Source organism: Pristiophorus japonicus, chromosome 9 (genome assembly GCF_044704955.1).
Source record: "Pristiophorus japonicus isolate sPriJap1 chromosome 9, sPriJap1.hap1, whole genome shotgun sequence".
Taxonomy (NCBI): Eukaryota; Metazoa; Chordata; class Chondrichthyes; family Pristiophoridae; genus Pristiophorus; species Pristiophorus japonicus.
The window spans coordinates 169,124,330-169,137,714 of NC_091985.1; the positions used below are offsets into that span (position 1 = coordinate 169,124,330).

The following is a 13,385-nucleotide window of genomic DNA, read 5'->3' on the forward strand; positions in this document are numbered from 1 at the left end:
CGCCAAATCTGGCTGGACCACATAAAGCATTATTGGGACCTGCTCTCGTCTGCCAAAACTGTTCACTATTCCAGGATCATTCTGGAATGCAAAGATAACCCCCGGCTACTATTCTCTGCTGCTAATCGTCTTCTTAAACCCCTCTCCCCTGTGACTTTTTTGTCTCTAAAGATTGAGACCATCCGAACAGCTGCTTCTACCTCGTCCCTTTTTTCCCCTAGCCCACCAGGCCAAACTTCCTCTAAGGCTCTCCAATGCCTCTCCAGTGTCGTCCAGTTGGGTGGGGCTGTACTTGCATGGTTCCATTCTTTACTATCTAAACGTAATGTGAAAATCACCCACAATGGCTTCTCTTCCCACCCTACATCGTTACCTCTGGTGTCTCCAAGGATCTATCCTTGGCCCCCACCTATTTCTCAACCTTATACTGCCCCTTGGCGACATCATCCATAAACATAGCATCAGTTTCCACATGTACACTGATGACACCAGCTCTACCTCACCACCACTTCTCTCAACCTCTCCATGGACTCTAAATTGTCAGACTGCTCGTCTGACATCCAGTACTGGATGAGCACAAATTTTCTCCAATTAAATATTGGGAAGACCGAAGCCATTGTCTTTGGTCCCCGCCACAAACTCTGTTCCCTAGCCACCAACTCCATCCCTCTCCCTGGCATCTGCCTGAGGCTAAACCAGACTGTTCACAACCCGACCCCGAAATGAGCTTCCAACCAAATATCCACAGCGTAACTAAGACCGCCTATTTTCACCCCTGTAACATCGCCCGTCTCCGCGCCTGCCTCAGCTCATCTGCTGCTGAATCCCTCAACCATGCCTTTGTTACATCTAGACTTGACTTCCAATGCACTCCTGGCTGGCCTCCCATATTCTACCCGACGTAAACTTGAGATGATCCAAAACTTGGCAGCCCGTGTCCTAACTCGCACCAAGTCCCAATCACCCATCACCCCTGTGCTCACTGACCTACATTGGCTCCTGGTTAAGCAATGCCTCGATTTCAAAATTCTCATCCTTGTTTACAAATCCCCCCATGGCCTCACCCCTCCCTATCTCTAATCTCCTTCAGCCTCACAACCCCCGAGATTTCTGCGCTCCTCAAATTCTGTCCTCTAGCATCCCTGATTATACTTGCTCAACCATCGGTGGCCGTGCTTTCAAGCTGTCTCGGCCGTAAGCTCTGGAGCTCACTCCCTAAACCTCTCTGCCTCTCTTTCCTCCTTTAAAACGCTCCTTAAAACCTACCTCTTCGACCAAGCTTTTGGTCACCTGCCCTAATTTCTTCTTGTGTGGCTCGATATCAAATGTTTGTCTTATAACACTCATGTAAAGCGCCTTGGAACGTTTTACTATGTTAAAAGCGCTATATAAATACAAGTTGTTGTTTTTATCTAACCTGTGCTGTACTTCCCTGGGAGTGTTTGATGGGGACAGTGTAGAGGGAGCTTTACTCTGTATCTAACCCTTGCTGTACCTGCCCTGGGAGTGTTTGATGGGGACAGTTTAGAGGGAGTTTTATTCTGTATCTAACCCTTGCTGTACCTGCCCTGGGAGTGTTTGATGGGGACAGTGTCGAGGGAGCTTTATTCTGTATCTAACCCTTGCTGTACTTGCCCTGGGAGTGTTTGATGGGACAAAGTAGGGAGAGTTTTATTCTGTATCTTACCCATGCTGTACCTGATCTGTGAGTGCTTGGTGCTGACACTGGGTGCAAACACTGAAAGGTATTCCATTCTCTAGCATAACATCTCTTAACTTAATAAGCAGTGATATTACATGAAACATTTCGATTGCACAGCTGATTATTTATACTGAACACTTAAAGAAACTCTTGTCTTGCTATTTCAGGTGGAATATCTTTGCACCTGGAATTCCCAAATGTATCAACGCAGAGAGTAGCAATTATTTGCCCAACGATGCACAATTTACAATTGGGAGAAAACTTGACATAATCTTTTCTATTGATCCATCGTAAGTATCATTTAAAGTCCGAAATACACACAAGTGCTCAGGTGGATCAGCTGATAAAGGCTATGCCTGGGTGATGTTGAACCATAAACACCATGGCTGTCCAAATCCACTGTAGTCTCTGTTGTAATAGCCAGAGAATCCCATGCAATGGCTTGTCTTCCCGCTCGTGCTCCATTACCTCTGGAGTCCCCTAAGGATCTATGCTTGGCCCCCTCCTATTTCTCATCTACATGCTGTAGCTCGGCGACATCATCCAAAAACACAATGTCAGGTTCCACATGAACACTGATGTCACCCAGCGCTATCTCATCACCACTTTTTTCGACCCCTCCACTGCCTGATTGGTCACATTGCTTTTCCGAAATCCACTACTGGATGAGCAGAAATTACCTCCAACAAAATATTGTGAAGACTGAAGCCATTGTCTTCGGTGCCAGCCACTACCTCCATTCTCTGGCCACTCTCTCAATTGCTCTCCCTGGCCACTGTCTCAGTCTCTCTATCTGGCCACTACCTCCATTTCTTGGCCACTCTCTCAATCGCTCTCCCTGACCACTGCCTCAATCGCTCTCCCTGGCCACTCTCTCAGTCACTCTCCCTGGCCACTGTTTCAGTCACTCTCCCTGGCCACTCTCTCAGTTGCTCTCCCTGGCCACTCTCTCAGTCGCTCTCCCTGGCCATTGTTTCCATCACCCTCCCTGGCCACTCTCTCAGTTGTTCTCCCTGGCCACTCTCTCAATCGCTCTCCCTGACCACTGCCTCAATCGCTCTCCCTGGCCACTCTCTCAGTCACTCTCCCTGGCCACTGTTTCAGTCACTCTCCCTGGCCACTCTCTCAGTTGCTCTCCCTGGCCACTCTCTCAGTCGCTCTCCCTGGCCATTGTTTCCATCACCCTCCCTGGCCACTCTCTCAGTTGTTCTCCCTGGCCACTCTCTCAGTCGCTCTCCCTGGCCACTCTCTCAGTCACTCTCCCTGACCACTCTCTCAGTCACTCTCCCTGGCCACTCTCTCAGTCACTCTCCCTGACCACTCTCTCAGTCACTCTCCTTGGCCACTCTCTCAGTCACTCTCCCTGACCACTCTCTCAGTCACTCTCTCAGTCACTCTCCCTGGCCACTCTCTCAGTCACTCTCCCTGGCCACTCTCTCAGTCACTCTCCCTGGCCACTCTCTCAGTCACTCTCCTTGGCCACTCTCTCAGTCACTCTCCCTGACCACTCTCTCAGTCACTCTCTCAGTCACTCTCCCTGGCCACTCTCTCAGTCACTCTCCCTGGCCACTCTCTCAGTCACTCTCCCTGGCCACTCTCTCAGTCACTCTCCCTGACCACTCTCTCAGTCACTCTCCCTGACCACTCTCTCAATCGCTCTCCCTGGCCATTCTCTCAGTCACTCTCCCTGGCCATTGTCTAAGGTTGAACCAGACTGTTTACAGCAGTTGGGGAATTTAAATTCAGTGAATTAAATGAACTGGAATAAAAAGCAGTTTTCAGTAATGGTGACCATGAAACTGCCGGATTGTCGTAAAAACCCATCTGATTCACTCGTGTCCTTTAGGGAAGGAAATCTGCCGTCCTTACCTGGTCTGGCGTATCTGTGACTCCAGGCCCACAGCGATGTGGTTGACTCTTAACTGCCCTCTGAAATGGCCGGGCAAGCCACTCAGTTGTACCAAACTGCTACAAAGATGTATACAAAAAATAAAACTGAACGTACTACCCGGCATCGACAACGGCACACCCAGCCCAGTTGACCCTGCAAAGTCCTCCTCACTAACATTTAGGGACTTGTGCCAAAATTGGGAGAGCTATCCCACAGACTAGTCAAGCAACAGCCTGACATAGTCATACACACAGAATCATACCTTTCTGCCAACTTCTCAGACTCCTCAATCACCATCCCTGTACGTCCTGTCTCATCAGCATTGCAGACCCACCAGAGGTGGCAGTCCTGTGGTATACAGTTGGGATGGAGTGGCCCTGGGAGTCCTCAACATTGATTCCAGACCCCATGAAGTTTCATGACATCAGGTCAAACATAGGAAAGGAAACCTCCTGCTGATTATCACCTACCGCCCTCCATCAGCTGATGAATCAGTACTCCTCCATGTTAAACACCACTTGGAAGAAGCACTGAGGATAGCAAGGGTATACCAAAACTGGCTCAGTAGCACCACTATTGACCGAGCTGCCTGAGTCCGGAAGGTCATAGTTGTGAGACTGGACCAGCGGCGGGTGGTGAGAGAACCAACGTGAGGGAAAAACTTACTTGACCTTGTTCTCACCAATCTACCTATCGCAGATGCATCTGTCCATGACAGTATTGGTAGGAGTGACCATCTTGTGCAGACAAAGTCCCATCTGAATACACCCTTCATCGTGTTGTGAGGCACTACCACCATGCTAAATGGGATAGATTCAGAACAGATCTTGGAACTAAAAACTGGGCATCCATGAGGTGCTGTGGGCCATCAGCAGCAGCAGAATCGTATTCAACCACAATCTGTAACCTCTTAGCCTGGCTTATCCCTCACTCTACCATTACCATCAAGCCAGGGGACCAACTCTGGTTCAATGAGGAGTGTAGAAGAGCATGCCAGGAGAAGCACCAGGCATACCTAAAAATGAGGTTCCAACGTGGTGGAGTTACAATTCAGGATTGCATGCATGCTAAACAGCGGAAACAGCATGCTACAGACATAGCTAAGCGATCCCACAACTAACGGATTAGATCAAAGCTCTGCAGTCTTGCCACAGTCAGTTGTGAATGGTGGTGAACAATTAAACAACTAAGGAGAGGAGGCTGCATGAACATCCCCATCCTCAATGATGGCGGAGCCCAGTTCGTGACTGCAAAAGACAAGGCTGAAGCATTTGCAACCATCTTCAACCAGAAGTGCCGATTGGATGATTCATATTGGCGTCCTCCTGAGATCCCCACCATCACAGAAGCCAGTTTAAAGCCAATTTGATTCACACCATACGGGCTGCAGCAGTTCAAGAAGGTGGCTCACCACCACTTTCTCAAGGACAATTAGGGATCGGCAATAACTGCTGGCCTTGCCAGCGACACCCACATCCCATAAACAATTTTTTTTAAATTCTGCTGCTGAAACTCTCAACCGTGGCTTTGTTACCTCTAAATCCGACTATTCCAACACTCCCCAAGCCGGCCTTCCACCATCTGTAAACTTCAGCTCAGCTATAACTCTGCTGCCCATTTTCTAACTCGCACCAAGTCCTGCTCACCCATCACCCCTGTGCTCGCTGCTCCCCGTGTCCTAACTCACACCAAGTCTCACTGACCTACATTGGCTCCCAGTCCAACAATGCCTCAATTTTAAAATTTTCATCTTGTTTTCAAATCCCACAATGGCCTCACCCCTCCGAATCTCAGTAACCTCTTCCAGCCCTACAACCCCCCCGAGATCTCTGTACTCCTCCAATTCTGGCCTCTTGCGCATCTGTGATATCAATCATTTCAGCATTGGTGGCCGTGCCTTCCGCTACCTAAGCTCTGGAATTCCCTTCCTAAATCTCACCACCTCCTTTAAGACGCTGCTTAAAACCTACCTCCTTGACTACATTTCAGTCACCTGTCCTAATATCTCCTTTTGTGGCCCGGTATCAATTGTTGTTTGATAACATTCCTGTGAAGTGCCTTGTGTCAGATTACTCCATTAAATACAAGTTATTGTTTCTATTGTTGTGTCAGTACAAACCTGGCCTGCATGGCTCAATACCAAACCAGATGCAGCATTCGCTTTCTCAGTCACTGGGACTCCTGAAGTCATCTCAACCTACAGCAGTAAAAGTTTCCAATTTTTATTGCATTTAATCGTAACATGTTTTTGTTAACTCAGCATGGTAGAGCTTGGTCTGAATCTGGTGAAAGACATGGAAGAGATATGGGATAACCTGGATGAAATCTATAAACCATGGGATCGCAGCAGTATTCCAGTTGCAGGTACTTCTGAACAATGACCAGTGTTTCACTGGCATTTTTAGATAAACAATGGGTTTCACAATTTCGAAGATGAAAATTCATCTTGAAGATGGAGTTCTCCTAGGTGAACTGGGACCAATATTTATCCTTCAACCAACGTCACTACAAACAGATGATCTGGCTATTTATCTCACTGCTGTTTGTGGGACCCCGCTATCAGCAAATTGGCTGCTGTTTTCGTCTTCATTACAACATTGACAGTGTGTGTGTGCCCGGTTGTGTGTGATTGTGTGCCCGGATGTGTGTGGGTGTGTGTATGTGGCTTGGTGTGGGTGTGTGTGTCTCTATGTATAGAATCACACAATGATACAGCACAGAACAAGGCCATTCAACTCATCGTGCCTGTGCCGGCTCATTGGTAGAGCTATCCAATTAGTCCCACTCCCCTACTCTTTACCCATAGCCTTGCAAATTATTTTCCCTTTAAGTATTTAGCCAATTTCCTTTTGAAAGCTACTATTGACTCAGTTTCCACCACCCTGTCAAGCAGTGCATTCCAAATCCTAACCTGTTAGGTCCCAAATCAGCATACCCTTCCTTTGACTACTCTTTTACTATTTGTATGTTTAAAAGAGTTTTGGATTCCTTTTTATGTTAGCTGCTCATCTATTCTCACACTCTCTCTTTGCCCCTTGTATTTCCTTTTTTAGATCTCTTCTGTACATTCAATATTCAACGTGATTCTCAACTGTATTATGTACCTTATAACTGTCATAAGTCTCCTTTTTCTGTCTCATTTTAATCTCTATATTTTGTCATCCAAGGAGCTCTAGCTTTGGGTGCCCTTCCTTTCCCCCTCATTAGAAATGTGTCTTTTCTGTACCCAAACCATCTCCTCTTTGAAGGCCTCCCATTGTTCAATTACTATTTTTTCTACCAATCTTTGATTCCAATCCACTTGGGTTAGATCCCTTTTCAACTCACTGAAGTTAGCCCTCCTCCAGTTAAGTATTTTTACACTTGATTGTTCCTAGTCCTTTTCCATATTTGTTCTAAACCTGATGACATTATGATCACTGTTCCCCAAATGCTCTCGCATTGAAACATGCTCCACTTGTCCCACCTTGTTCTACAGAACGTCTGTGGGTGTGTGTGTCTGTGTGCCTAGTTGTGTCTGTATGTGTGTGTCTGGTTGTTTGTGTGTGTGTCTGAGTGCGGCTCGGGTTGTGTTTGTCTGTGGGCGTGTCTAAAGTATTAGGTGGGGTCAGACTAAGATAGAACACAGGTTGGTCTAAGATAGATTAATAGTATATGTATGTGAACACACAAAGCATAGTAAACAAGGTTGTTTAGCTGCAGGCGCAAATAGCCACATGGGAAAATGTTGTCATGGCAATAACGGACACCTGGTTCAAAAAGGGCAGGTCTGCGTGAAGAAATTCTTCCCCATCTCTGTCTTAAATGGCCTACCCCTTATCCTGAGATTGTGACCCCTGGTTCTAGACACTCCAGCCAGGGGTCAAAGCAACGTAATCTTTGTTTCAGTATCCCGATGCAGTGCTCAATGATGCACCTGGTCCCTGAATGAGCGTTGTTATAGGAATGCTCGGCTGCAGTCCTGGGGTTCCGAAGTGGAGTGAGCAGCCAAGTGGACTGGGGATAGCCCTTATCCCCAAGCAGCCACTCACAGTCCTGGTTTGGGCCGGTGAAGATGGCGGGCTCACTGCTCTGGCGTAGGATGAAAGCATCATGGGAGCTGCCTGGATACCTGGCATCAACTGCCAGGATCCTTCGCTGGTGGTCGCACACCAACTGAACATTCAGCGAGTGGTACCCCTTTCTGTTCATAAACACTTCGGGATGATGTTGTGGCGCTCTCAGTCCGACATGTGAGCAGTCTATTGCCCCCTGCACCCTGGGGAACCCTGCAATCCGCAGAAATCCAGTCTGGCACTCCACCGGTTTCTCCCTCATCATAGGGAAGGAGATATATTGCACTCTTCGTTTGTACAACTCATTGGTGACCTGCCGGATGGAGCGATGGGCGGAGAATTGTGATATGTTCGAGATGTCTGCAATTGCAGACTGGAACAAACGCGTTGCGTAAAAGTTCAATGCTATGGTCACTTTGGTTTCCACACTGAGCGCTGTCCTCAGCCTTGTGTGAGGCTCCAAATCTGGCCGAAAGACATTGCAGAGCTCGGTCAAGACGTCCTTGCTGAATCTCAGCCTCCTCACACATAGCTCGTTGCTTAGCTGTAGGAGGGAGAACTGAGGCCAGTACACCCTAGCATGATAGGGCCTCCTTGGCAGAGGTATGTGCTGCGCCACTCCCATGCCAGCTGACTGAGCACCTTCTCCCTCTTCCTCATTGTGTTGTACAGCCTCTGCAAGCTGCTGCTGGCAAGGCTCCTCACCCATTATCTGGTGAAGGGGGTCCGCATACCTTACTCTCCTCCTGACGCCATCTCCCTGCTGTCCAGCCTCTACACAGTGATGTCTGTGGACATCTACATGCCCTTCTGCATGTTGGGCAGTCACGGCTTCTGCCTCCCTTGCCCGCTGCCTCAGGACTTGTTGATCACGGCGACGCCTCCTCCTGCGTGCCTCCCTGACTCTCACAATCTGGAGCAGACATTCTCCTGAATAAGCTGAGCCCATTTGGGTGGAAGCACGACCCTCTGCACAGCAGACATTTACTCTCACTGGCCACGAATAATTACAAACAAGGAAAAATACATTTAACTCAGCAAGACATTTTGAAATCCTGCTACCATTTTTGAGATGTGAAACAAGCAGCTCCAACTTTTATTTTGAAAGAACAAGCAGGTCGGAGATTTTTTGGAAGATCCAAGCAGAGGTAACATTTTTTTGAACAACAAGCGGCTCCAAGATTTTTCCAACAAACACCTCCGTGAATTTTTACCAAGAGGCAAATCCCTCTGCGATTTTTTCCACACAAAGTAATCTATTAGGACACCAGCTCGCGCTCTCCCACTGTGCACTGGCCCTAAAAGTTGGCGGGGGCACTGTCAGCTAAAGGGCCAGCTTTTTGAAGGTAAAAATGAGTCCGGGGTGGAGCGGCAGCGATGCACATTTTTATTGCATCACTACTGCTGCAAGCCCCACAGCGCCACGGGAGTTGATCGATCACGGCGGTGGCCAACAATGCAGCAAACCCTCCCGTGCTGAATCTTTGTCGCGACAGTTGAGCCCAACGTGGCGGTCATTCGATTTTGACAAATGGCCGTCGCAAACGGGCAGTAAGGGGCCTTCCCAGGACCGTGAATTTTGGGGCCCCTTACTCTTATACTCCAATCCCCTTGCAATAAAGGACAACATGCCATTTGCCTTCCTTATTGCTTGCTGTACCTGTATGCTAGCTTTCTGTGTTTCTTGCACAAGGACACACAAATATTTCCGAAAACCAACATTTAAAAGTTTCTCACCATTTAAAAATGTTTCAGTTTTTTTAATTCTTCCTACCAAAGTGAATAACCTCACATTTCCCCACATTATACTCCATCTGCCACCTTGCTGCCCACTCACTTAGTCTGTCTATATCCCTTTGCAGTCACTTTGTGTTCTCCTCACAGCTTACTGTCCCACCTAGCTTTGTATCATCAGCAAACGTAGATACATTACACTCAGTCCCTTCATCTAGGTCATTAATTTAGATTGTAAATAGCTGATCCATGCAGCACCCCATTAGTTACAGCCTGCCAATGTGAAAAGGACCCGTTTATCCCTACTCTCTGTTTTCTGTCCATTAACTAATCCTCTATCCAAGCTAATACATTACCTCCAATCCCATGAGCTCTTATCTAGTGCAATAACCTTTTATGTGGCACCTTATCGAATGCCTTTTGGAAATCCAAATATATTACATCCATTGGTTCCCCTTTATCTGCCCTGCTAGTTACATCCTCAAAAAACTCTAATAAATTTGTCAAACACGATTTCCCTTTCATAAAACCATGTTGACTCTGCCTAATCATGATATGATTTTCTAAGTGCCCTGATACCACTTCCGTAACAATGGATTTCAGCATTTTCCCGACAACTGATGTCAGGCTAACTGGCCTGTAATTCCCTGTTTTCTTTATCCCTCCTTTCTTGAATAGCGGTGTTACATTTGCTACCTTCTAAGTCACTGGGACCATTCTAGTGCAGACTGCCCGTCAGTTATGACACACTGTAGGCTGAACCCTTGCCAAGTGAGAATCCAACACACCGTGCAAATGCAGCTTGCAAACATATCAGCTTGGCTGCAATGGTAGCAGTCTTGCCTCTAGGTCAGAAGGATATGGGTTTGAGCCCCACGCTTATACTTACCATAGGAGAATGGCCTTCGTCGAAATAGAATCATAGAATTGTACAGCACAGAAGGAGGCCATGCGGTCCCTCAGGTCTGGGCCAGCTCTATCAAAAAGCAATCCAAGTAGTTCCACTCCCACTTATTAACTGCATTGTTAACCTGTCCGGCCACTTTAAAAGACTTGTGCACAAACAGCCCCAGATCTCTCTGTTCCTGCACCCTCTTTAAAATTGTACCATTTAGCTTGTATTGTCACTCCTCATTCTTCCTGCCAAAATTAGTCACTTCATAGTTCTCGGTGTTGAATTTCATCCACCACATGTCCGCCCATTCCACCAGCCTGTCTATGTTCTCTTGAAATCTATCACTATCCTCCTACACTTCCAAGTTTCATGTCATCTGCAAATTTGTAGATTGTGCCCTGTGCCCCCAAGTCCAAGTCATTAATATATATCAAACACTGCAGTGCTTTGGGTTAGCTATTGTATTCTAACCAAAGTGGCTGAGCTCTCAGGCCACCGTAGAGACCAGCAATATAGTTTGAATGTTTCTGGCTTGAATGGACTGTTGCCAACTTGGGTTATGTTTGGAAGTATTGGGGCCAAGCTTTGACTTCCGTCTGTAATGGGAGGGGGTGGTAGGGAGAGTTGATCCTGGGGTGGGCGGGGGGGCTCGAACGGGCCAGCAGATTGGGTGGGTGGGAGTGAGCAGGGAGAGCTGATCCTGGGATGGAGACTCGACCAGGCCAGCTGATTGGGTGGGGCAGGGTGAACTGATCCGGGGGAGGGGGGGGGGCTTGAATGGGTGAGCAGGTTGGGTGGGGGCGTGGGCAGGGAGAGCTGGTCCTGGGGTGGGGGCGTGGGTAGGGAGAGCTGGTCTTGGGCTGGGCAAGGAGAGCTGGTCCCGGGGTGGGGAGGTGGGCAGGGAGAGCTGGTCCCGGGGTGGGGGGATTGGGCAGGGAGAGCTGGTACTGAGGTGGGGCACCAGCAGTGGCCCAAAGATACATTGTGGATCCAGGAGGAGCACACCTGATGATCTGGTGGGAAACAAGAGGGAGGCAGTTATGAATCGCCCCCACTCAGTTGCTGATTGCCTGAGAACCTGTCAAGTGTGATAAACGGGGAATATCCACATTGGTATTAATGGGAGAATCCACTTATGGAATAAACTGCTTGGTTTCCAAAGGACTGTACCATCATGGATCCCCACTGCTATCAAATGCAGTTTGCACTGAGATGAACGATGTGTCTGCTTTGTCCCTTACAGAGTATGTTGAGCAACACTGGAAAAAAGACACATTCTTTGGTTATCAATACCTGAATGGATCAAACCCTGTACTAATCAAACAATGCACAGCCATCCCATCAAACTTCCCTGTAACGGATGAAATGGTGTCCACCTCTTTTGGGCCAAGCACCTCGCTCCAGCATGAACTCCAGGTAGGTGTGGTGTAACCGCACTGTCACATGGCACCTCATCATTGCAGATAAACTTAGTCCAACACAATGTTAAAGAGGAGTTGGGCTCCAAAGGACAGTTACCAGTGTATAATGTGGCAGTGATGCCCTCATCACGTCAGATAATGCAATAATCCCAAAAGTAAAGCTTCACCTGGTTGTCAGTTATTTCACAACTCAGATGATTTAATAGGTTTAAACAACAACAACTATTTGCATTTATATAGCGCCTTTATCGTAGTAAAACTTCCCAAGGTGCTTCACAGGAACATTGTCAAACAATATTTGATACTGAACCACATAAAGAGATAGTAGGACAGCTTGGTCAAAGAGGTAGGTTTTAAGGAGTGTCTTAAAGAGCAGAAAAGTAGAGAGGTGGTGAGGTTTAGGGAGGGAATTCCAGACCTTACAGTCCAGGCAGCTGAACGCACAGCCACCAATGGTGGAGCGATGAAAATTGGGGATGCTCAAGAGGCCAGAATTGGAGGAGCTCAGAGATCTCAATAGCTTGTAGGGCTAGAGGAGATAGGCAGGGGCGAGCCATGGAGAGTTTTGAAAACAAGATGAGCATTTTAAAGTCAAGAGGTTGTGAGCACAGCCTCAGACAGTGGCCAGGGAGAGGGATGGAGATGGTGGCTCGGGAACAGTGTTTGTGACAGGGACCGAAGATTCAATTAGTCCCACTGCCCTGCCTTTTCCCTGTAGCCTGGCAGATTTTTCCTTTTGAAGTATTTATCCAATTCAGTTTTGAAAGTTATTGAATCTGTTTCCACCACCTTTTCAGGCAGCGCAATCCTCCCAGTGGAAACAGTTTCTCCCCATCTACTCTATCAAAACGCCTCATAATTTTGAAAACCTCTAGTAAATATCCCCATAACCTTCTTGTCATGTATCTCACATTACTGTATATAACTGTATCTTACCATGCTATACATGAGTGTAACTGGATATGACCTGTAACAATAAGCATACCTTACCACCAGGGGTGCACTTGCAAGAGACATCCATACCTATCCCACTGAGGTATATAAAGGGAGGTCTCAGGCAAGTGCAGCACTGGAGAGCTGTGAATTTAAGGTGCAGGTCCTGAGTGACCTTGACTTCAGCATGTGTCTCGTGTAAGTCAGTGCATTCGAGTCAGGACTTAACACTTCTCTGCTCTAAGCAGAACAATCTCAGTTTCTCCAGTCTCTCCATGTAACTAAAGTCCCTCATCCCTGGTACCATTCCATTAAATCTCCTCCGCACCCTCTCGAAGGCCTTGACATCGTTCCTCAAGTGTGGTGCCCAGAATTAGCCGCAATACTCCAGCTAGGGCCTAACCAGTGATTTATAAAGGTTTAGCATATCTTCCTTGCTTTTGTACTCTATGCTCCTATTTATAAGGATCACATGTGCTTTTTTAACAGCCATATCAACTTATCGTGCCACCTTCAAAGATTTGTGTATATACAGCCCCCAGGTCTCTCTCCACCACTTTAAAACTGTTCCATTTAATTTATATTGCCTCTCCTCATTTTCCCTTCCAAAATGCATCACATTACACTTCTCTGCATTTAATTTCATCTGCCAGCTGTCTGCCAATTTCACCAGTCCGACTATGTCTTCTTGAAATCTGCTGCTATCCACTTCACTGTTTACTACATTTCCAATCTTTGTGTCATCTGCAAACTT

At 47.4% G+C, this 13,385-nt stretch overlaps 1 protein-coding gene across 1 annotated transcript in view; it reads left to right on the forward strand.

Annotated features, from left to right (window-relative positions):
• The window catches only part of LOC139273966 (polyunsaturated fatty acid lipoxygenase ALOX15B-like), a 112,615-nt gene that overhangs the window by 60,865 nt on the left and 38,365 nt on the right, over window positions 1-13,385 (forward strand). The window contains exons 7-9 of the mRNA XM_070891038.1: window positions 1,870-1,992; window positions 5,854-5,957; window positions 11,521-11,693. Coding sequence (XP_070747139.1) covers window positions 1,870-1,992; window positions 5,854-5,957; window positions 11,521-11,693 — 400 coding nt within the window. The remainder of the gene's footprint in view (window positions 1-1,869; window positions 1,993-5,853; window positions 5,958-11,520; window positions 11,694-13,385) is intronic.